At 42.0% G+C, this 26,104-nt stretch overlaps 2 protein-coding genes across 2 annotated transcripts in view; one reads left to right on the forward strand and one right to left on the reverse strand.

Moving 5' to 3' along the window:
- The window catches only part of LOC145425797 (butyrophilin-like protein 2), a 65,832-nt gene extending 57,189 nt beyond the window's left edge, over positions 1 to 8,643 (forward strand). Inside the window, exon 3 of the mRNA XM_080299218.1 lies at positions 7,060 to 8,643. Within this exon, the coding sequence (XP_080155344.1) occupies positions 7,060 to 7,217 (158 nt within the window). The 3' untranslated portion in view covers positions 7,218 to 8,643. The remainder of the gene's footprint in view (positions 1 to 7,059) is intronic.
- A 6,403-nt stretch (positions 8,644 to 15,046) lies between these two features.
- On the reverse strand, positions 15,047 to 25,423 carry LOC145425802 (CD226 antigen-like). Its single transcript, XM_080299230.1, has 4 exons — positions 24,586 to 25,423; positions 23,762 to 24,091; positions 18,264 to 18,596; positions 15,047 to 16,529 (listed from the first exon to the last, which is right to left on the reverse strand). The coding sequence occupies exons 1-4, from the start codon at positions 24,764 to 24,766 to the stop codon at positions 16,498 to 16,500; spliced, it is 876 nt and encodes a 291-aa protein (XP_080155356.1). The 5' UTR covers positions 24,767 to 25,423; the 3' UTR covers positions 15,047 to 16,497.
- Positions 25,424 to 26,104: the final 681 nt, after the last annotated feature.

Consider the following 26,104-nt stretch of genomic DNA (forward strand, 5'->3'; position numbering starts at 1 on the left):
CTGATGTTCCTCTAAAGACAAATAAAACATTTTGTTTTGGTGAAACTGTAAAACTTGCTGTGGCATTGGTGCTTGAATGGGGAAGTCATTTTTTGTGTTGCATACATCTCTGGGCAGATATTTGGGCAGTAATTTTGAACACCATGTAAAAATGTCAGTGGACATAATGCAAAACCCAATGCTTCAAATCACAGCATCTAAAACCAAAATTGTGCCAAAGATGCCTCATTTCTGTTTAATAGGATAAAACAATGCTAGCTATGTTATAGACACAGTAACCCAAGGAAAGCAGTAAGTACACTGACTGACATTGTTACTATGACAACAACAAGCTGACATTTGGACAAAAAAAACCTTCGAGTAATTATTGAGAAAAACATTAAATTTAAATAAAGTTTTAAAAAACACATGACCAAAAATGTAACTAAAACACATCCTCTGGATGTTTCCAGAATATTTTAAATAAATAAATAATTTAAGGAACAACAACAAAAGAAGATCTATAATCAGCATTTATCTCTTCTGTTTTATTTGATGGTGGGGAAATCATAATCATAAAGAGGCTTCTGATTAGAATTTATTTGTTATAAATGTGATTTATATAAACTTTCATTTAGTACGGTGTGTTGATTATATGTAATATATTTTACTTATTATTTATTTACATTCAGTTTTTATTCCTGAGGATTTTTGGTTTTTTTTTATAAAAACTAAAATCAGGACAGAATAATTATTTTGCTGTCTTATTTTATGAATCATTTCGATGTAAGCAGCTATCTTTTGAATATGTGGCTTTACAGCTGAAGGCCCCATCCAAAGTTGTGTTTCTTAATGTTTACAGGCCTCCCAAATACTGCACAGACTTTTTTAATGACCTCAGTGAACTGCTGTCTGTGATCTGTGTTGATTTCGACTGTGTAATTATTGTTGGGGATTTTAACATCCATGTGGACAACCCTCAGGACAAAGGGACTAAAGACCTGAGTAACACTCTGGGCAACTTTGGGCTGACTCAGCATGTAACAGAGGCCACACATAATAGAGGACACACTCTTGACCTACTGATCTCCAAAGGCCTGAGCATTTCAAACATTACTGTGTCTGATGTGGGCGTGTCTGATCATTACTGTGTTTTCTTTGAAAGTAAAATCTCAGCCCACACAAATATATCAACAGCCGTGATCACAAAACGGTGTATAACTGAACACAGTAGTGAGATCTTTAACCAGGTCTTCCCATTAACACCTGACCTGTCCAAAGGTTCAGTCAATGAGCTCGTCAATAGCTTCAATGCTAACATGTTAAATGTAATGGACACTATTGCTCCCATTAAGGTGAAGGTTATCTCTGGAAGGAAAAAGTCTCCATGGAGAAACTCCACACTGGTGAAAAATGAAAAAAGAGAGTGTAGGAAAGCTGAGCTTGAACTTCATTCAACCATGGCCTGCAATGACTTTGCCAAATTCTTCACAGAAAAAATCCAAAAGATTAGACAAGCAGTTGGTACATCAACAGCAGATCCAGGATATGTACTGTGTCCACCGAAAAACTGTTTAAACACCATGAAACAGTTTCACCCGATTAACAGCAAAGACCTGGAGGACATCTTAGGTCAACTGAACTCCTCCTCCTGCTGTTTAGATGTCCTGCCAACAAGTTTTTTCAAAAAGGTCTCAAAGACTTTGGAGTCAGACCTGTTACAGATCGTCAACTTTTCTTTAATGTCAGGTGTGTTTCCAGAACCACTAAAAACTGCTGTAATAAAACCTATACTGAAAAAGGACAATCTTGACAAGACACAAATGAACAACTACAGGCCGATCTCAAATCTCCCATTTTTAAGTAAGATCATTGAAAAAGCAGTTTCTCAACAGCTCAATTACTTCTTAAAACAGAATAACTGCTACGATGCCTTCCAGTCAGGTTTTAGACAGAACCACAGCACTGAAACCGCTCTGACCAAAGTGTTTAATGACATATGTCTGAATACAGACAGTGGAAAAATGTCAGTCTTAGTTTTACTGGATCTCAGTGCAGCATTTGATACAGTTGACCACAACATATTACTCAAACGACTGGAGAACTGGACAGGTCTTTCAGGAACTGTACTAAACTGGTTCAAAACATACTTAGAAAACAGGAAATACTTTGTATCAATAGGTAACTTCACATCTGAGCAGACAAGTATCACATGTGGAGTTCCCCAAGGTTCCATCTTGGGACCCCTTCTGTTTAACATCTACATGTTCCCACTGGCACAGATTATAAAGAACAACAAAATAAACTACCACAGCTATGCAGATGACACACAAATATATATCATAATGTCACCAGGAGACCGAGGCCCTGTACAGGCTCTTGGTAAATGCATTGAGGAAATTAATGACTGGTTGTGCCACAATTTTCTCCAGCTAAACAAAAACAAAACTGAAGTAATAGTCTTTGGTGCCAAAGAAAAACGATTACAGGTCACCAGAGAACTTCAATCTATACATCTAAAAACCACAAACCAGGCGAGAAATTTGGGTGTAGTGATGGATGCAGACCTAAACTTAGAAAAACACATTAAGACAATAACAAAGTCAACTTACTATCACCTCAAGAATATTTCAAGGATAAAAGATCTGATGTCTCAACAGGACCTGGAAAAACTAGTCCATGCATTCATCTTTAGTAGGCTTGATTACTGTAACAGCATCTTTACAGGTCTACCTAAAAAATCAGTCAGACAACTACAGCTCATTCAGAACTCTGCTGCTCGAGTCCTCACTAAGACCAAAAAAGTGGACCACATCAGTCCAGCTCTGAGGTCTTTACACTGGCTGCCTGTCCGTCAGAGGATAGACTTTAAAGTTCTGATGCTGGTCTATAAAGCTCTGAATGGTTTAGGACCAAAATACATCAGTGACCTCCTGACCCAGGATGAACCTTCCAGATCCCTCAGGTCATCTGGATCCGGTCTTTTATCAGTTCCCAGAGTCAGAACCAGACACGGAGAAGCTGCATTCAGCTTTTATGCTCCTTATATCTGAAACAAACTCCCAGAAAGCCTCAGATCAGCTGAAGCACTCAGTTTATTTAAATCCAGGTTGAAGACTCACCTGTTCTCAGCTGCATTTGAATAAAGCACCAAATCCACACTTTTAAGCTTAAATTTCAAAACTAACATTTTAACTACTGACTTTATCTACTGTTCTGATTTTATCTACAGTTTTTTTAAATCATGCTTTTTATTGTTTTTGTTTTTTAATGTCTCTGTAAAGCACTTTGAATCACCTTGTTGTTGAATTGTGCTATATAAATGAACTTATATAAATAAACTTGCCTCGCCGCTTTCAGCCACATTTACAAAAACGCTCCTCCTGTTCTGATTTTTCTGATAATAATCAGAAAGTGCTGAACTCCTCTGAGCTGTTACAGGAACAGATGTTGGCAGATGTGTCAGTGACAGAGTTACAGTTAGAGAGGTCAGTGAGCAGGATTTCTATCAGGATTCATGTCAGATTTATTATAATGATGTCTGTTGGTTCACACTCACGGCTGCTTTGGACTGATTCCAGCTCAAAGAGCATCAACATGTTTTCATGTTTCCATCATGATGAGGAGCAGAAACTCTGAGGATTCTCCTGAACTGACTACAGTAAGTCATCCACAGCTTCTGCTTTATATTCTACATATTATTCAGTAAATAATAGATAATTACTGATAATTAGACACTTTCAAAGGGAGAAAAGTAAAAAAAAAAAATCTGTAGTTAAGAAGTACAGATACTCAAGCTGTACAAATACTCTGGTAATAGCTGAAGTACTCATTAAACTTCTTTACTGAAGTAAAAATGAAAACTATAGGCTCTGAAAAGTACTCAGGTCCTACCGTAGTACTCAGTAAAAGGTAGTCTGGGGTTAAAGTGGATGTGGCAGGTAGAGGAACTCTACGACTGAGTGCAGCAGGGATAAAGAAATAAGTCAGAATCATTTGTTTTGTGAGCTCCAGCTGTTTCCAGGCTGTGATCAGCTGATCTACAAGCAGACGTGAGCCATCAGCGCTCATGTAACACAGTACAGTACAGAGCTGTCAGAATGAATCACCCAAGTTTAGTCTCACACTCTTTATCCAGGTTGTTGGCAATTATTAATTAATCGCCCTTCAGTGTCACACCAACACAGTGTCAACACAGCAAAGTGAATGTGCCACACACTCCATGTGTCATCTACTCATCACCATCTGAAACTATAACCTTCATGGGACGCAGCTGTGAGGGAGAATAACAAAGAGTAAGAGAAGACAAAGACAACATGTACACACAGTATAACATGTGGGTGCACAGCTGGGCCAATCACAGAGGACGAGACAGACAAAGTAAAACTAGACACAGGAAGTAGGACTCACTGGTTCTCCATAAAGAACAGAGATTTGCTCTCTGTGGCTCCAACACAACTCACTTTTTACTTTTTATTCATTAGGACAAGTTCATTTCAATTCACTGACAGCTTGTCTCTACACGTCTACCTGTTGCATTGGAAACGGGTTCATTTCCTATAACTGTGACACCTTGTTTTACCTGTTAAACAGGACAGCAAAGTGAAACAAGAGTCAGTTGGTTCAGCTGTTTGGCACAGAGGTCAGTTCAGCCACAGATTTACATTTTTAGCATTTTTTTTCTTTTTTAATCGCTCATTTAAAAAAAAAAAGCTCACCTAAAGTAGTTCCTTTTGAACCTACAGAGAAAGCAGATCGATTAAACCAGCCTCACAGTTTTTATCTTCATGTGGATTTTTTTTCCATCCTGATGATCAGAAGAGTGTTTGAGGATTTAACAGATCTGTTAAGAACAACGGTAAGTGTTTGTTGCCTTTTTCTAAAATCATTTTCAGTTCTTTAGGTAAAACGTTTCAGTTTTCTTGGTTAACGTTTGGTTAACATCAACCCACAAAAATATTTGAACAGAAACTCCAAAAGCGAGTGAAACTAAATTTAAAATATAATTTCATTTTCAGTGGATGTTAACCATGAAAAGCCTGAAAGATCATTGGTAGAAAATTCAAATTATATTGGTCGAACATATCAGACTTTCAAAGCATCTTCAAAGTGTTGAGTTTAAACGAGCAGCTGAACAACAGATCAGCTCTAACCCTCAGGGACATTCAGATTTATTTAAACCTTAAATGTAATCTGATGTGTTCAGGTTTAAGCTCAGGTTCAGTTATTCAGTGAAAACACCAACAGACTCAGACATTTAGGACAAACTAAGAGTCAGATCAGCAGAAACAGAGAACATGGACATGTCTGCTGTAACTGCGTCACTCTGCTCCACGCTGATGTTTGTCCTGTTCGTCTCTGCAGGTGAGATTTAACTGTTAGAAACTAAACTGAGTTTATTTCTGAGATAAAGAGTCTCAGTCTGGTTTACATGCTGATTATATTTCTCTAAGAAGTAGTTTATTACTCATTCAGTGTTGCGATCGACACAAAGCTGGGTGGAGTCTGTGTGTTGGTGCAGTTTGCAGCACAGACACAAAGAAGTGTAATGTGTGTGTCAGTGTGATGTGTTGTAGTGTCAGGAGTCAGGATGCAGCTACAAAGCTTCTTGTTCAGTGTATACAAACAGCTGTAGCTCCATAAAGGCAGCATGCAGAGACTCACAGTGTCTTATAATGAGAGGCTGCTTTCTCTCACACATTATGTTCACTTATTATCAGCACATGTTGTTGTTTGTGGAACAGAGTTATTGTAGTTTTTTCTCATTAGTTTGAGTTTTTATTCCATTTGGACTTTTTGTGTTTAGTTCAGTTTAGTTTCCAGATGATTTTCTTCTTTTTCAGGTTTGATTATTTATTGCTTGAAGAGTTTTAATAGTTTTATTCTTTTTTCATTCTTACTGTTTGGAGGTTTGTGTCAGAGGCCAGATTCAGGCGCATCAGTACAGCTGTTACAATAAAAAGCAGTGACTCAGTCTGACAGACATCCAGAGTCTCAATGAACTCGTCCATCAACAACATTTTATCAAACTAACAGATTCTAAAACCAAAGATTTGTTTTTCAGATGATGTTTTTCATCCGTCTCAGTCTTTGCTCATGAACTTTGTCTCCAAACGTCTCAGCCTGAGCTTCCCTCTGATGAACTCGTTCATAATCTCGTCCATTCTGCTCTCAATGAAAATCTGAACATGTTCAGCTCGGCCTCCTGTCTTTGAGTCAGAGTCTCCAAAGCAAACATGACAGCAGCTCACTGCCATCTTCAAACCTTCCCTTTCACTCTTGCTGCTGTCCTTCTGTCACAAATCAGCCCTGATGAAGATGCTCGGGATCAGGTGAGGAGGAGGAGAAGACTCGCTGTGGTGACGCCTGAAGGGACACAAGAAGAAACACAATCAAAGATCATCATCTAATAATAGAAGACTGTCTTTTATTGTGTGTTTCTGATTGGCTGCTGTAGAAGTGAACACTTTGACCTTTAACCTCTCTGCTCTGTGTTGTTTCCTCTTTCAGACCAGAAAACCATCACAGCTGAGTCTGGACAGGACGTCACTCTGACATGTCGAGCTCCAAACAACAACATCATAGTTGTAAAGTGGAGCAGAGCTGACCTGGAAGATGAATATGTGTTTTTGTACCGGGACGGTCACTTTGTTCCAGATGACCAGCATCCATCTTTTAAGAACCGGGTGGATCTGAAGGACAGACAGATGAAGGATGGAGACGTGTCTTTGATTCTGAAGGATGTGACGATTAATGATGGTGGATCATACGAGTGTCGTGTTGTCCAGCGAGTGGGAGGACCTATGACTCTAATCATCAGCACCAACCTGAGTGTTGTTGTTCCTCCAGGTGAGTGAGTAGAGTTGAGTGTGTGTGTGATCAGAGGTGAAGCTGCTTCCTGGTTGTTGATGTTTGTTTCTAAAGATGTTGCTGATGAGACTTTGTAGAAAGCAGCTGGTCTGAGTGATGTGATCAGAGTGCAGTAGATAATGTCTGACAGCAGTTTGAAGAGGAAATGGATTCTGTTCTGTTCTTCACTCATCACCTACCTGACAGCTGACACCTGTTTCTCAACTGCAGGTCAGACAGGAGGACAAGAGAAGGAGGATGGATCTGTTGCACTGATTGTTGGTCTGTCAGTTCCTGCTCTGCTTCTTCTTGTTGTTGCTGTTGTTGTTTTTTTGATCTACAAACGTAGACAATCGCAGAGTGAGGAAACAAACCAGCCTCCTGTTTAAGTGCAGCAGGTTTAAAATGTCTCAGAGGTTTTTCCAGCTTTGAGTCTGCCGCTGCTGTTCAGAGTTCTGGGTGTTGTCAGTGTTTAAAATCCTGCAGAAACAGATGAACTGAGCACGTTGTGTTAGCTGGCTCAACTAAACCTGAAACTGCAGTCAGAGACAGCAGGTATCACCGTGGTGATTATCACCTTTCTCTGTTACCCTGGGTCTCTGCTTCAGGCTCTGAGCATGCTCAGATGAAAAGGAGCGTTTCATGTACCATGTGACTTTTCTTCTACACAAAATGGTCCCTGTGAGCGCCACCCAGTCCAATCAGAGACGTTACTCACTGATAACTTCACTAATGTCTCCACTACATGAATACAGGTACATTGTAACAGTGTGATGTGCAGTTTAGCTTCACTCAGTGGCTTCAGTAAGTTACAGTTTAACAAGCTGCACATATGAAACATTTCCTCCAGCAGAGAATCGACATCACAGTGAAAACGTGGCTCTAACAGCTGATTTAAAAACAAAACTCTGAACATGAAATGCTCCTGACCAGGTGATCTTTCACCATCAGTTACCATGGTGATTTAGCCTCTTTCTGACACAGAAAGCTCTGACTTTGAGTGTGACACAGCTCACTGAGACATTTTGTTGTGCACGCCTACTTTTAACTCTTCAAACAAATGAAATCAACACTTGAACATTTTTCACTTTGATGGTTTTGTTTCCACTGACTGTAGTTACATCATTTTGAGCTCCGATTACATATTTATGACGTTTTTCACACCTGAATGTTTCAATCATCAAGATCTGGTTTCAGTTTTCTCTTTATCTTTGTGAGCTGTGTGTGTTGTTTACCCTCAGTATCCATGAACAGTGTTACAGACCTGGGATCAGTGTTTTTGTTTATAAGATCAAATATGACCTCATTATGTGAGTGTGAGCTGTGGACCACAAAACCTCAACAACACTAATCCTCGATCAGCTGTTTCACTAAAATTACATCCAAGTATGAACTCATCCCATCGTTCATGCATCAATTTGTAGCTGACAGATGGTTATGCACATCCCTGGTTGCCTAGGTAACCCTCTAACCTTAGATAACGCTATTGTTGTCACTCAGCAGTATGATTTAATGTAGTTGTTTCAATAGATCTCAAAGATAAGAAAAGTTCACCTCGGTACTCGCTGACTTCACATAAGTGATCAGTTATTGTGTTTAAAAAGTGTAGCTACTCGTGTTTGACCTTGTATGTATGTGTGTTTATGCTCTGATTGTATTTTCCTGCTGCTCACACAGCATTAGAAAAGCCTGAAAACTCAGTGTTCACAGAGTCTGTAAGCACCAAATGTTTGTATGAAGGACAGAGAACAAACAACAAAGGTCAGTGTGAGAGTGTCTCTGTATTTGAACAATAAACTCTTACTTTGGTTTAAATTATTTATTCTTTCATTTGTGTTGTTGGCAGAGAAGCTACATCATGTGAACTTCATCATATTGTCACATGTCATCACAGATTCAAAAGATGTAATATTTGTGTGTTTGTTATTAACAATCGTGCCCCCAGACGCCAAAACAGTGCCAGCAAACTGAAACTGAAAAAAAAACTGTAAGCAAAAAAGAAAAAAAAAGATGTAAGTGTGAAAACTTTTTTCTTGTCTTAATGTCAATATTTATTTTTCAGTTTCATTTTAAGGTGGCATCGTTTTAACCCCAACAAAACAAAACAAAAATGACAGAAAGTCCATTGAAATCTGAAAAATATTCATTTTCTGTGCATGAACAAAAACTTTATTTTTACAAGAAAGGAAAACTAACAGTAGCTTTAAATTTTTTATAGTGTATCCTCATCCTCAGTATTGGAAACACGTCAAACTGCATTTCCTATAAAATCAAATCAAATCATAATGATCATGGAAATTTCTTGATCTAAATTCTCTTCTAGATTGAGTGGCAAAAACAAGAAGAGCTGCTGTTTGTGTTTGTGCAAGTGCAAGAAATACATATAGCACGCTTTCCATCCTTCTGCTAATGTTTAATGTACTGAAATTAATTCTAATTAATGAAATTAATGTCTAATTAAATTCAAAGAACTGAAGATAAACAGGCCACAGAAAGCACTTTGTCACCTCTGCTGTGATGTTAACTGTCGTGGTGCCTCAGACCTCGTCGTGTGATCTGACATTTACTGATTGATTTTGTCTGTTTTCAGGCTCTAACTTTACAGGAAGAAACTGTAAAATAATCAAATTATTCATCATTGTGAAATCTTCATCATGAAGCATTTGTGATGAGCTACATTCCTCTGAACCTTCAGTTTGGTTATTTATTTATTTATTTTCCATCCTTGTTCTTAATGCTTTCACCATCACAACTAGGGATGGGTACCGGTGTCCGGTGCCATCATGGCACCGGTTCTGACATAAACGGTAGTAACCAGACCGAAAAGCAGCGCACATTTCGGTGCTTTATTTCGGTGCTTTTTTTTCCTGAGCTGTGATACACTTCTAGCCAATCATTTTACGTTTCCGAGGATAGTAGGCAGGTCCAGGTACGTACGTTCTGTTAGAGCAGAGCTACAGATTAAAAATGTCCAAGGCGAAGCGGTCAAAAGTCTGGCTGTACTTCACAGCAAAATATGCAAACTCAGCAGCAACAAGTGCTTTAAGCTGATACTGTGCAAAGGAGGTAACACCTCAAATCCGATGAAACACCTGGCGACGCATAGCGTTTTTGTTTTTTTTTTAAAGCCGAGAAATGCACCGTATTTGATGGCAGCAGCAGCCGTTCTTCTCTGCGTGAGTAGCTTAATGTTGTTCGTGTGTAATTTACGTTGAGTAGGCTAACCACGTTATTACATTAATGCATGTAAGGTGAACTAGCAAACATCATCATAGCTACATGCGGCTGTCTTCTTGTTTGATGGCAGATACTCCCTTCACCCTGGCCAAAAAGGCTAAAATGACCAAAGAAAAAGAGGGAAACAGCTGAACATGAGAGGTTTTTGGACAAAGTTTGTATTTTTTCCATTGGTTAAGCACTGCTTCCAGCCAAGAGTGATACCATATATGCCCCATAGCTGCAGAAAAGGCTAACATTGTTATCTTTTTACATAAAACCAGCTGAACATGAGAGGTTTTTGGACCAATTTTGTCTTCTCCATTCTTTAAGCACCGGTTTGAGCACCGTTTGAGCACCGGCACCGTTTCAAAAGTACCGATTTGGCACCGGTATCGGATAAAACCTAAACGATACCCATCCCTAATCACAACACTATGAACTGTGGGTAATCCCTCAGGTCCACAGAGATGAGGACTCGTGAAAATGTGCATAAGGACTCAAAGTGTGTGCAGAGAGCCGTCATGCACTTGATAACATGACAACAGGACGGCCCTGAGCCCTCAGAGGCCGACACTAAGCTGTGACTGTTTATCTGCACGTCTCAAACACGCCTCCATTTGTCTGCAGGCTGAGTGATCTGACTGAGCTCAGCCTCCATTTTCTACAGGGAGACGCTCAGACAGGCTTTCAGTTTCATTTCACAGGAACAGCTTTGCTTCTGTTTTACATGCAGGTGCTGCACAGAACACATCCTGTTCAGTCTGTTTGTGTGACTGACTGCAGCTCAGATAAGAGGCTGGATCAGCTGATTCAACTGGTCAGCAGGCTGCATCATTTTCATCTCTGCAAACACCAATCAAAGTCCTGTACACAGTGTGTTTAGTACTCTGAGTGCGTTATTTGTCAGTAATTGTGTTAAAAGGCTCTGAGTTTAAGTTGTAAACAATCTCAAACCCTGGATTTATCTCCACCATGTAAGCTGCTGACATCCACCTAGCTGCTGTTGAACCATGATTTGGACATATGGTACTCTAAGGTCAATGAAATAAGATAGGCCTGATTAAAGTTCTTCTATGTGAGGAGCAGGATTTTAAATTGTGGATTTAACAGGAAGCCAATGAGGAGAGGCCAGAATAGGAGGAAGCTGCTCTGTCCTTCTAGTCCCTGTCAGGACTCGACTGCAGCATTTTGCATCAGCTGAAGGTTTTATGGGAGTTTTTAAGACATCCTGATAATAACCGATTACACATGATCTGTGAAATGTTCACACTTGTTGCTGCTTCCTGTCTGTGTGTTTCTTCCAGACAAATGTTAGGAAGCTGATTCTCACGCAGGTCACAGATCCACACTCTCAACCCACTGTGGACTGTCCCACATCTCGGAAAACGTTAGAGCACTTTTGCAAATCTGTGATGTCTTGATAAATCGAGTAGATATTTGAAGTTTACACAGCTACATTCAGAAAGAATATTTTAAACTGTGCATCCCTCCGAAACTGCCTCTTACGTTTTCGACGAAATGCATTCTGGGATATTTGCCTGGGTTAGCCTTCAGTAGCTTACTGGGGTCATGGAGAGAATGTGTTAATAATACTGAGTGGTGGGATTTATAACTATGGACTAGTGATGCGCAAATCATGAACGAATCGTTCAATACTCGAGAATCACTTTACTGACTCGTGAATCATGATTCACAAGCCCAACTGACTCACTGACTCATCCCTGTTGCTGTTAGCAGCAATGTATCTAGCTTATAATTAAAATTGTGGAGAAAAACACAACATCCAGTATCGTAACAAAAAATTTCTGCTCTGACCTGGAAGAAAAAACCCTGAGTAGAAGCTCACATCAAGAAAATAGCTCCTCGGTTCACAGTAGCATCGCTCTGCTAACATGCTAACAGCACATTTGAGCTACTCACCCCCTCCCTCCTGTGCTGATTTGTAAGCATAAGCAAATCACTCAGGACTCACTCACCCCCTCCCTCCTGGCTCACAGCTTCTTCTTCTTCTTGGTTGGCAACCAATGTTAAGGTGCATTACTGGCTCACAGCTCAGTGGACATTTAGATGAGAAAATATATATTTAACACATTTAAGGAAAATACTAATAAAATAAAAAATAAAAATATATTAAAATAAAATAAAATAAATGTTTATTAAGCAATTTTGATAGAAAATTGCTTAATTTTAGAAATGTTTTGCTCTTTTTTGCTCTGTAAAATAGTTGTTTTCTTTTAGAATCATTCATCTTAGCAGTAGGATTTACATGAAAAGAGAAACAAATTAAGTTTGAGTGAAAATGTACATTTTTTGCACTCTCTGGTCGACCGACTCAGTGAATCAAATGAGTCAACAAACCCGATTCACTTTGGTGAGTGACTCATTAAAACTCGATTCAGTAAAAAGAATCAAATTTACCATTACTACTATGGACACTATGTGCTGACATGACCTTTTATAAATTTACTGTCCAATCACAAACCTTTAATGGGAGGAAAGAATTTGATTGGACAGTGAGGGTCATGTCCTCGTCGAGGATAGAGCGCACAAGAGTGGACTATTATATTGATTAGTCAAATCTCATTAGACAATAAAATAACTATGGTCAGAAGAGAATGTATTCATTAAAAAATAAATAGAATTTACAAATTAAATAGTTCCATTAAAAATGACGTGTACTTGTTGAGCCTTTCTGAGAAATGATCCATGTGATTGATTAATTATGCCTGCAGAGACCAAAAGGGGCCCCAAGAGTCTGGCTGCAGCCACTGGGGGGCGCCATATTGCGACTCGCTCAGACACATGAAAAATTAGAGGGAACATTGCCCGGCAGCCTACGTCTATTGCAGCATAACTAAGGGAGGATTCAGGGTCACCTGGTCCAGCCCTAACTATATGCTTTAGCAAAAAGGAAAGTTTTAAGCCTAATCTTAAAAGTAGAGATAGTGTCTGTCTCCCGAATCCAAACTGGAAGCTGGTTCCACAGAAGAGGGGCCTGAACACTGAAGGCTCTGCCTCCCATTCTACTTTTAAATACTCTAGGAACAACAAGTAGGCCTGCAGAGCGAGAGCGAAGTGCTCTAATAGGGCGATATGGTACCACAAGGTCATTAAGATAAGATGGGGCCTGATTATTTAAGACCTTGTATGTGAGGAGCAGCATTTTGAATTCAATTCTGGATTTAACAGGAAGCCAATGAAGGGAAGCCAAAACAGGAGAAATATGCTCTCTCTTTCTAGTCCCTGTCAGGACTCTTGCTGCAGCATTTTGGATTAACTGAAGGCTTTTCAGTGAGTTTTTTGGACATCCTGATAATAATGAATTACAGTCGTCCAGCCTGGAAGTAATAAATGCATGAACTAGTTTTTCAGCGTCACTCTGAGACAGGATATTTCTAACTTTAGAGATGTTGCGCAAATGGAAGAAAGCAGTCTCACATATTTGTTTAATATGTGCATTGAAGGACATGTCCTGGTCAAAAATGCCTCCAAGGTTCCTCACAGTGTTACTGGAGGCCAAGGTAATGCCATCCAGAGTAAGAATCTGGTTAGATACCATATTTCTAAGATTTTCAGGGCCGATTACAATAACCTCAGTTTGATCTGAATTAAGAAGCAGAAAGTTATCATCCAGGTCTTTATGTCTTTAAGACATTCCTGCAGTTTAACTAAATGGTGTGTGTTATCTGGCTTCATGGACAGATAGAGCTGGGTGTCCAGTTGTAGACGATGATGCTTGAATTCAAACAGGCACACAATATGAAAGATGAGGAAAATCCCTGAGCACTGTGCAGAGGACTCTGAGGACTGAGACGCATGTTGTCATGCATGTGATAATATGACAACAGGACGGCCCTGAGCCCTCAGAGATCAACACAAAGCTGAGTGTTTATCTGCACGTCTCAAACACGCCTCCATTTGTCTGCAGGCTGAGTGATCTGACTGAGCTCAGCCTCCATTTTCTACAGGGAGACGCTCAGAGGGGCTTTCAGTTTCATTTCACAGGAACAGCTTTGCTTCTGTTTTACATGCAGGTGCTGCACAGAACACACCCTGTTCAGTCTGTTTGTGTGACTGACTGCAGCTCAGACTAAAGGCTGGATCAGCTGTTCAACAGCTCAGCAGTTTGTAGTTTGTTTTCATTTTGCCTCTGTCAGTGCGCCCCAGGGCCGCTGTGGCTACAATGTATGTCTGCCTTGCCATCACCAGTGTGTGAATGTGTGGATGACTGAATATAGTGTAAAGTGCTTTGGGGTCCATAGGGACTAGTAAAGCGTTATATAAAATACAGACCATTTACCGTTTATGTAAACACCAAACAAAGTCCTGCACACAGTGAGTTTAGTGCACTGGGTGTGTTATCTGTTAGTAATCGTGTTGAACATTATAAAAGTGTCACAAAAGGTTGATTCTGTTTATCTGGACGCATTCAATTGGAGAAATGCTTTGTCACTCTTCCAAGTGATTTCTTCAGTTCCATTCGATTCCTTCTTGTGGGACATGCATGGAACAATTCACCCAGGAGGCATCCTCGTCTTTCGATGTGAAGGAGCAGCAGCTCTACCCTGAGCCCCTCCAATAGCCAAACTGCTCACCCTATCTCTAAGGCAGAGGCCAACCACTCTTTGGAGGAAGCCCATTTCTGCCACTTCTATCCACAATCTCAATCGCTATCCGAAAGAATAATGATGATTGATCAATGACCATTTAATCAGTGGCCATGTGTACCATTAACAGAGAGAGTTGTGGAATAGCTGCAATCACAACATTGTAAAATCAACAAATCAATTTATTTCTAAGCTCAGTTGATCTGACTGAGTGATCTGAGTGAGCTCAGCCTTCACTTTCTACAGGGAGATGTTGTTTTCAGGCACAGAAGTAAAGACATGTTTACCCACAGCATTCAGTTACAGAGGAAGACGTTGCTCTAAGGCACTTCAGAAACAGAGGTTTGTCTGTTATTGGAGGGACAAAAACAATGAGAAGAGAATTCAACAGGTACATGTAAATCTTTATTAACACTTACACACTTACATAGTGCTCATATTTCATTCAATCACAGAAGGAATTCACTGATTGTCATTGTCTTTAAAAAACAAACTCTTATAAGGCACACATGAACTGAGAAAAACCCCACAAACACCAAGAGGACGTTTCAAGAAGGCCACAGAGAGAAGAGTACAGAAGTGGAGCAGTTCAGTGATGTAGGTGGAGGCGTCACACCATCAGGCCATGAAAGTATGAACCATGATTTGAACCTGAAACAGTGCAGAAGCTCTAACAGTGGAGAGATGTTTGGAGTTAAAGCTTTGGTCAGACCAGAGATCAGAGCATCAGTTCATCACACTGTCCTCACTGCTGTAATATTAATGCCACACTGTTGTTCTTTCATGTGCTGATGTGATGTACTCATGTTTACATGTTAGTGTTACTGACCATTAAGTTCTGTAGGAACCACACATTCACACACAGCACACACGGATAAATAAAAAACACCCGTTGATGTCTTTGGACTGTGGGAGGAAGTCAGAGACCCAGAATCCACTTCAGGAGATACATGTATGACCTTTGTTCCTCATGTGCTCCATGTGTTACTTTACTAATTCACAGGAGGAGTCTGTTTCTGTGGGCAACAGGATGACTTCACTGCTTCACTGCTGTCTCATTACAAATCCACACAAACATGACGTCTATATTTATACATTATGAGTGGCAATTTTCCCTAAAATCACAATGTTTCTAACTTGAGCCAAACTGGTGGATCTGAAAATCCATCTAAACAAATGAGTCAAACTTCACCCAAAAGAGCATCAGTGTACAAAAGTTTGCATCATCTATACAACAGTATAAATGTGAAAATATGTTTCATATTTTTGAGTCTCATGGGTCTGTTTATGAAAAGTAATCAGGTCTCAACCCAGCAAAGTTGTTCAGGATGTTTTGCTGGTGTCAAAGGTCAAAGCAGTTTAAATCTGACCTGAACAGTGTGTCATGTTAAAGAAAAGTTGAAGAGGTTGTCAAACTTCTCAGTGCAGGATCAGAGAGAGACGTTAACAGTTTGTACAATCTGTTAAACTGGGTAAGATTGGTTTACAAACTAAAAACAATGTCAGCCAAAGAGATGATTTTTATACAAAGTGTTTTCCAGTGGACTGTACTTAAAGAAGAAAAAGTCACATGAAGCTAATAAACAATCACACCAACATAAAATAGTTAATTTGTCTAACCTGAAGCTCCAACACTCACTGACTCTGAGATCAGAAATTCATGTGTGTTTGTAACACAGTTTGACTTTGTGTCAGTAAATCTCATGAACAAGATGAATAAGCTGTAGTTCAGAGTCACTGACAGCACAGACACACACTGTTGGTCCGAGTCTGAACATGATGATCATCAGAGTCGACTGCTGGATGTTCAGGAGAGTTTCTGTCTGTCCTCAGATCGTCCGACTCACAGTTCATCTCTGTGTCCTCCTGGCTGACCTGCAGGTGAGAAACAGCTGTGAGGTGTCCTCTTCTAGTTCAGGAGATTAGATGAAAAAATCATTCATAACATTTATAAAGTGAGAAAATGTTAATGTTGATTTTTCTGCTTTTTATTTAAAAACATGATCTGACCAAAACTGCAGTCTGGAATCTTGCTTTCACCATAAAAAAATCATAATTTTTTTCAAATACACAGGTCTAACAGCTGCTTCGGGGTCAGAGGTCATGTTGGGTTGATCCAGCTGTTCTTTATAATTTGACCTGTTTGGCTGCAGACTGTGAGAGCTCATTAAAACATGTCTGAGACTTTTGGAAGGTCAAATCCTCGAGTCTCTGAAAACGTGTTTGTTTATTATGAGGCTGAAACATCTGAACCTGTGATTCAGTGACAACAGCTCTGTCACACCAAACACTGTGTACACAGTTTACTACTTTTATATACGAAGCACTTCAAACAGTGCAATATATCAATACCATGCAATATATAATACTATATACCAAACATCATACTTACAGTTTGATATAATTGTTCAAAACAACCAAACATCTAAAAAAAACCTGACTTTTTAGGTTTCTACACTGAATAAATATCCAAAAACATTTTGACTGGTTAAAATCACGTTTGCAGAAGATTTGGTGGTTTCCTGGTGTAGAGTTACTAGAGTTAGAATAGAGTTAATATTCCTTCTTTAATAATCCTTTGTTGTGCTCACTGCTTGTTTTATTCCTGTGTTTGATGATCAGAGTCTCTGCAAGTCATGAGTGTCGATGAACGATCAAATGAGAAACTCCAGGAAGTGCTGAGTGGACTGTGCCATGGGGGAAATATGATGTTGTTTATGTTTAATATTTATGCTGTTTAGCTTACATTTGAGTTATTCTGGATTTGATTAATTGACCTGTTAACATACACCAGGTCACCAGTGCATTACTTAAAGCTTTAGCAACATGCTAATTAAACATATATTCAAGAAATAGAAAATATTAACTTCATCTGATCCAACATTCAGATTATTTTAAATGTGCGAGTCTGTAATCTCAGTGACTAACAGAGAACCTGAGTGTAAATGTGACCAGATGAAGTGTGAGGTTGTGAGAAAGTCTCTGACTGCATTCATAGATGTGTCCTTTCAGCTGCTCGCTCTGATCCAACCTTTGGTCTCTAAGAAGAGGCTTCAGGGAGACGTTTGCTACGTTGGACTGTAGGACCATCAGAAATGTGTGCAGTAACAAAACAGGCAGCACTGAAAGCAGCTCTAAGTGTTTGTGTTGTTCAATGATTTGTGCACAACAACAACAATGGGACCTCTTTCATCCATCAGTCACCATGTGGACATTTTTCTGACACACTTTGAAGCTGATGGACGTTTTGTGTCTGCACTAAGTACGTTTTCAGCAGCTATGGCACCGGCAGGATTCACTTTCACAGACTCACAACCACCAGCTCCACCCCTCCCCTCCCCCTCCAGCTGTAGGCTTTAACATTGAGTTTTCCCACACATGTTTACAGACGAGTTAGAGAGCAAGAGAAGAAGAGACATAAATGTCTTTGTTTCTGCTCTAACCAAACAATGCTGCTCTACAACTCTAGACTACCAGCCACAAAGACAACAGCTGGAGAAACATCTGTCTACCTCTGACATCCACCAGCTCATCCATACAACAAACAAACATCAACAACCAGGAAGCAGCTTCACCTCTGATCACACACACTCAACTCTACTCACTCACCTGGAGGAACAACAACCAGTTTGATGAAGCTGTGTTTGAATGAGCATGCTTCTACCATGAGGAAACGACACTCGTATGTTCCAGCATCATTAATCGTCACATCCTTCAGAATCAAAGACACGTCTCCATCCTTCATCTCTTTGTCCTGCAGATCCACCCGGTTCTTAAAAGATGGATGCTGGTCGTCTAGAATAATATCACAACCAACTCGGAAAAGAACATTTCCTGACTTCAGGTCAGCTCTCTCCCACTCTAGAGCGAAGATGTTGTTGTTTGGAGCTCGACATGGCAGAGTGACGTCCTGTGCAGACTCAGCTGTGATGGTTTTCTGATCTGAAAGATGAAACAACACAGAGCAGAGAGGTTAAAGGTCAAAGTGCAATTATGATCAGAATGATTGACTTTAAATATTTTGTTTATTTCCTTTGACATTTGAGTTTTATTTTTTTTTTCATTTTATTTTCAGTTACAGCAGCATGTTAATAGCAAAACTTTGAACATACAGTAGTTTGCTGTTCAGTTTTTACAATACCCCAAAAGAAAACAGAAAGAAAACAAACAAACAAACTAAAGAAACCCCTACAAAACAAAAAACAAACAAACAACAACAACAAAAATAAAATGGATGGATGGTATCTGGTCATGACAATGTGGTCATTTTAAATGTTTCCATGTACACTAGAAAAGGCTGCCATGCCTCAAGAAATTTGGTGGTTGAACCTACCAGTGTATATCTCATCTTTTCTAAATGCAAAAACTTCATGAGCTCTGCAAGCCTCTGTTCATGTGTGGGAGGAGCTTCCTGCTTCCATCTTAAAAGTATAAGGCGCCTTGCAATGAGTGAAGCAAAGAATTTGAATAGTATTTTGGCAAAGTGATGTTTTGAGGTATCACCCCAAAGATTAGAGCAGAGGGATCATAATTAACGTTATATATCTCTGAAGAGGTGTTAAATATACCCATATGGAAAAGAAATAGAAAACACTTATAAGACTTGCATAAGATGTGGCTTACTTCATACAGTCAATCATATAAGGCTTATATGATTTACTCATGAAAGTGGCCACTTTCTCATTACTTTCTTATATTGTTTTAGTAAATATCCAAAACATAAAAGTTTCATTTATATGATTTTCAAGGGATCTTAATCTGTTTTCACTCTTGTATGCTTTTCATACAAGCTTCACACAAGACAGATACAAACTTTATAAGATTTATATGCATCTTTTCCGTATGGGTAGACACCCAATAGTTATGAAGATTGGGGCCAAAAACTATGAAGGAGTGAACCTGTTTCTGCTTTACATCTGTTACACAGGGGGTCAGCCCATGTCTGGCACATATAGAAGAAGAGTGTACCCTATGGAGAAAACATAGAGCTCATCTGTTAAAGTCATCCCAAGGTCTTTCTCCCACTGAGCTTTAAGGATGGAGAGAGAAGGAGATTGAAGATCTAATAATATAGCATACATTTCTTTAATCGCCCCTCTCTTATGAGTGTTTATATTAATAATTTTATCCAAAGAAGTTTCCTCAGGTACTTCTGGAAATGAAGGAAATCGACTCTTTACAAAGTGGTGAACTTGTAAATAGCGGAAAAAATGTTTGCGAGGAACATTAAACTGCTTCAGGAGCTGCGTGAATGAGAAAAATTCCATCTGCAAAAAGGTCTTTGATATTTCTAAGTCCATTACCTTCCCATATTTTAAAGGCAGAATCCATCATTGAGGGTGGGAACTGTCAGGCGTCGTGTGGAGGCGAGGAAGAAGGAACCCAAACGCAGGACTCGCAGGTAGGTGCAGATTTATTATGAGGAGTGGATGAACAGAACAAAGGGAGAAAATGGCTGGCTGGCTGAACGCAGGCGGAAACGACAACAGAACATCACATGAACATCAACATCAATGACACGACAGAGAACTGGTGAAACCGAGGAACTTAAATACACAGGTGAATGATGACAATGATTGGAAACAGGTGAGTACAGGGCTGAACATAATCTGACTAATGACACGGGAGACAAGCTGACACGGGAAAAAACAGGAAGTGAGAACATTAATGTGGCGAACCAAACTGAACATGAACAAACTGAAATCACTGGGTCAACGACCCAGGAACCCTGACAGTACCCCCCCCTCCAAAGGCCGGCACCCGACGGCCAAAAGAGAAAGAAAAAAAACCAGAACAGGGTGGGCGGAGGGGGCCCAGGACGGAGGGACGGAGTCCACACCAAGACAGTTCAGGTGGGCGTCCACGCGGCCCGTGGCCGAGACGAGACAGTTCAGGGGGCCGACCGTGCGGACGGCAACGGCGACAGCACTGGCCCGGGGGCCGACCGCGTGGAAGGCAACGGCGGCGACGTGGACACAGTTCGGGGGGCCGGCCGTGCGGAAGGCGACGGCGGCCACTCAGGCGAAGGCGGTCCGGGGGCCGGCCGTGCGGAAGGCGACGGCGGCCACTCAGGCGAAGAGGGTCTGTGGGCCGCCCACGACGGCGATGGCGCCCGGCCAGTGGCCTAGCCAGCGGTCTAGAAAATGGCCGTTTAGCTCCAGACCCAAACGAGGCTGGGCCAGGCGAGGCTGAAGGCTCTGAGGCCGAAGGCTCTGAGGCCGAAGGCTCTGAGGCTGAAGGCTCTGAGGCTGAAGGCTCTGAGGCTGAAGGCTCTGAGGCTGCAGCAGACGACGGCTCTGAGGCTGCAGCAGACGACGGCTCTGAGGCTGCAGCAGACGACGGCTCTGAGGCAGAGGCCGGGCCGGGCGTGGGTGCAGCTGAGGCAGAGGCCGGGCCGGGCGTGGGTGCAGCTGAGGCAGAGGCCTGACCGGGCGTGGGTGCAGCTGAGGCAGAGGCCTGACCAGGCGATGCAGGCGCGGAGGCCTCTGGCCGGAGACAGGCAGGGCCAGTAGGCGCGGAGGCCTCTGGCCGGAGACAGGCAGGGCCAGTAGGCGCGGAGGCCCCTGGCTGAGGAGCGGCCGGGCCAGCGGGTGCGGAAACCCCTGGCTGAGGAGCGGCCGGGCCAGCGGGTGCGGAAACCCCTGGCTGAGAAGCAGGACGGCTCACAGCTGGCTCTGGGTGCTGTGGCTGCAGGTCCGGGAACTGGACGGGATGGTGGACAGGTGACTGGGAAACAGGAGCAGACTGGACAGGGGACCGAGCTACAGGAGGTGACTGGAGGACAGGAGGAGACTGAGCTACAGGAGGTGACTGGAGGACAGGAGGAGACTGAGCTACAGGAGGTGACTGGAGGACAGCAGGAGACTGGACAGCAGGAGAGTGAACTGACTGGAGGGAAACTGCACTGGTGTGGGCGTAGACTGGGCCCCCATGCTGGTGGGCAATGGCTCAATAATGGGTGTGGAAATAGTGACGGTGTGTGTGTTACTGGCAGGTGTATGGGAGAATGTTCGGGTTTTCCTGCCACCACTATCTACAGTCTTTGGAGGAGCAGAGCAGAAAAACTCTTCCCAGTCCAGTTCCTCCTCTAGGAGGGAAACGTCCCATGAATCAAAGACGGGTTTATTATTGGGTTGAAGTGGAGAGTCAAATGAGGGTGGAAAACAGTCGCTGGAACTCACCACCGGGAATTGCTGAAAATAGTCCATTTTATGGCGGCGTGTGCGCCGCTTTCTCCGGGAAGAGGAAGCGGCCGGGATAAACAGCTGAGCCTCTGGCGCGGTAGTCTCCGTCGAGCTGAGGTGGGAGGCGTAGCCGTTGTGCCGCGGCGATGGTGGAGGTCCGGCGGATGAGGCGGCGGGTGTGGGAGCGAGGAGCGGAGTGGCGAGAGAGGGAGTGGCCGAAGCGCGGCGTGGAACGTCCACTCTCCACGGCAAATGCTCCGGTACAGGTGAGGCAGCAGGTGGGGGAACGCGGCGTCTCCGAGGCCCGCCCAGAGCCAAGCGAGTGCCCTCGAAGACGTGCTCTCGCTCCGCGAAGAGCCGCTGTTTTCCCCTGAGCTCCTTTGCCCAACGGGAAAGCGCTGCCTCCTGCCGCTCGTAGAGGTCCGAGTCTGCTGGGTTCCAATCGTGTCTTCGTGGCACGGGTCGTGTCATTCTGTCAGGCGTCGTGTGGAGGCGAGGAAGAAGGAACCCAAACGGAGGACTCGCAGGTAGGTGCAGATTTATTATGAGGAGTGGATGAACAGAACAAAGGGAGAAAATGGCTGGCTGGCTGAACGCAGGCGGAAACGACAACAGAACATCACATGAACATCAACATCAATGACACGACAGAGAACTGGTGAAACCGAGGAACTTAAATACACAGGTGAATGATGACAATGATTGGAAACAGGTGAGTACAGGGCTGAACATAATCTGACTAATGACACGGGAGACAAGCTGACACGGGAAAAAACAGGAAGTGAGAACATTAATGTGGCGAACCAAACTGAACATGAACAAACTGAAATCACTGGGTCAACGACCCAGGAACCCTGACAGGAACATATGATTTGAGCTGATAGTGTAACCCAAACCTTACATTGCACCCAGATTCTGAGCGAGTCATACAACAAAGGGTTACATTTATAGGTGTACAGTTCTAATGGGAGAGCTGAACTCAACAAAGCTGATAGGCACATTTTGCCACAATTGGATGAGTCAATTTGGAGCCAAGCTGGAGTCTCTGTGGTAAAATTACTGATCCAGCATATTTCGAATATTTGCTGCCCAATAATAAGATTGAAAAATTGGCAAGGCTAATCCACCCATTGGCCTAGTCCTCTGCATGAAATCTTTACGAATTCATGGACTTTTGCCGTTCCAAATAAATGCAGGGATATGCTTATTCAGTGTTATAAAGGCTCTGACATATACAGCAGGAGATCGTCAGCATATACGGATATTTTGTGCTCCTGGTCAGCTCTGAAGATGCCCTTAATGCAACTGTCAGCTGTCAGCTTGGCTTTAATCGCCAATGGTTCAATTGATAACGCAAAAGGAGAGGGGATAAGGGACATCCTTGTCTCGTACCACGGACAAGTGGGAAATAAGAAGAGAATAACAAATTTGTTCTAACACGTGCCATAGGTGAGGAGTCAAGTAACTGAATCCATGAAATGAAATTAGGGCCAAATCCAAATTTATTTAGAGTATAAAACAGATAATCCCACTCCACCCGTTCGAATGCTTTCTCAGCATTGTGTAATAAGGCAATTTAAGGGGCTGTAGTTGACTGTGATTCACTTTCACAGACTCACAACCACCAGCTTCACCCCTCCCCTCCCCCTCCAGCTGTAGGCTTTAACATTGAGCTTCCCCACACATGTTTACAGACGAGTTAGAGAGCAAGAGAAGAAGAGACGGATTCATAAATGTCTTTGTTTCTGCTCTAACCAAACAATGCTGCTCTACAACTCTAGACTACCAGCCACAAAGACAACAGCTGGAGAAACATCTGTCTACCTCTGACATCCACCAGCTCATCCATACAACAAACACACATCAACAACCAGGAAGCAGCTTCACCTCTGATCACACACACACTCAACTCTACTCACTCACCTGTAACAATCAGGTTGAGGCTGCTGATGGACTTCCATGAGCGAGTTTCTTCCATGAAGAAACGACACTCGTATGCTCCAGCGTCATGAACTGTCACATCCTTCCGAATCAAAGACACGTCTCCATCCTTCATCTGTCTGTCCTGCAGATCCACCCGGTTCTTAAAAGATGGATGCTGGTGTGTTGAATCAGGGAGACCATCCTGGTACAAAAGCACATAATCATCTCCCAGGTCAAATCTCTCCCACTTTATTACTCTAATGTTGTTGTTTGGAGCTCGACATGTCAGAGTGACGTCCTGTCCAGACTCAGCTGTGATGGTTTTCTGCTCTGAAAGAGGAAACAACACTTTGACATTTGAGTTTTTAGTCATGTTGGATTTAATGAACCTCTGAACATCCAGCAGGTCACCAGTGACCCACTGAGGGGGAATTTTAGCTTCATGCTAAACATGCAAAGTGTCAGAAACTACAAGATGTTAGCTTCCACAGAACAACAACATGTGCTGATAATAAGTGAACATAATGTGTGAGAGAAAGCAGCCTCTCATTATAAGACACTGTGAGTCTCTGCATGCTGCCTTTATGGAGCTACAGCTGTTTGTATACACTGAACAAGAAGCTTTGTAGCTGCATCCTGACTCCTGACACTGACACTGACACACACATTACACTTCTTTGTCTCTGTCACAGCTGGATTACAGATGTTAAGTGTCCACCCAGCCTGGTGTCTCCTTCACACACAGACAAACTGAATCCAGATGAAAATAATCCTCCTGTACTTCTTGTTATCTCAGAGAGAACCTCAGTTTAGTTCAATCTCACCTGCAGAGACGAAGACAAGGACAAACAGCAAAGTGCAGCAGAGCAGCGCAGTGCCAGCAGCCATCTCTGTGTCAGTATTTGTGCTGATCCGACTCTTAGTTTGTAATAAAGCTGAAAGTCTGCTTTGAAGAACAGATCTGACTTTCAGCAGCTCACTCTTACCCTGTAGTTTGTGGTTCATTTAAGAACCTTGGAAACCTTGGCTGTTTAGTTGAATCAACAGGTATTATCAGGCTGACGTCAGCATGATGTCATAAACACACGATAAAACATCAGAGTTTTAGTACAGCCTCTTGTTCTCTCCTGTAGTCTGAGTGTAGCCATTATAACAGTGAGACGGCACTGCCACCATGAGGTCAAACTGGAGCATTGCAGGTAATAATTCTCATCCTGAACACTGTTGGAACATCAGACCTCCTCACGCTTTGAACTCATTGTGATTCTAAATATTTCTAGTTTCACTTTGACCCCAACCCTAACCCTGAAATGGGCTGTACAGCTTTTATACTTTGACAATGACAAAATATTATTATCTTCTCCCAAATCCAACGTGGCAGTCTGCTGCGAATCCTCCCCGTCCACATCCGACCTCACCTGGTATCTGCTCCTCCTGGAATCAGAAACACATGGACACAAAAACACATCCTGCCTTGATTATCTAATGTTATCCTTCAGCTTATTCTAAGGCCCAGTTCAGGACGTCATGTTTGGACTTCCTGACCCAGAGACTTATAGAAAACAATTATCAGTGTATGTGTAAAAATCCTCTGCACTCTGCGTGTACCTGCAATATTTCAGATCCAGACAATATCGCTGAATGAATCTGTTAACTCTGAAAACACAGAGTCAACTCATTTATGAGCACATTTGCATTATGTATATATTCATTTAATAAAACAGCTTTATTTAATTTTTTTTAGAAACAATTTATAATTTTGCCTTTCACACCTATTTTCCGTGTGAACAAAAGAACGTTCAGCTGTTATCAGGTTCCTCTCCTGTCTCGGTTGTGGAGTGTATGTAGACGACCCACGAACAGACATAGGCAGAGAGATGGAACTTGAAACCAAAAGCGAGCCTTTATTTGGCTGGTGACAGGAGAACTAAGAAACCTATGAACAACTATGACATACTGTGATAATATGAGGGCACTATGACACACACTATGACTCTGTGACTATGAGGACATGGGGGTGGGAACACAGACGAAGCAACAATGAACAAAGGGAGACAGAAGACTTACATACACATATGAGGTGATGGGGAAGTGGAGGCACCTGGGAAAAAAGCTGACACAAATGGACATAATGACATCACATGGGGAAGAGTAAAACTAAACACATTGGCTGTGTCCAAATCAATGACTGTAGAAAACATGGACGACGCGACAGCGCCTCCTCCCATTGTGCAAAAATGAAGCCAAACAACCTGCCTGCTGCACAGCTGGTTTATGGCACTAAGAGGCACATACCTCCCTCTAGTGGTCACATTAAGTTCAAACATGGAAAAAGTGTTGGCT

Source organism: Astatotilapia calliptera, chromosome 3 (genome assembly GCF_964374335.1).
Source record: "Astatotilapia calliptera chromosome 3, fAstCal68.1, whole genome shotgun sequence".
Taxonomy (NCBI): Eukaryota; Metazoa; Chordata; class Actinopteri; order Cichliformes; family Cichlidae; genus Astatotilapia; species Astatotilapia calliptera.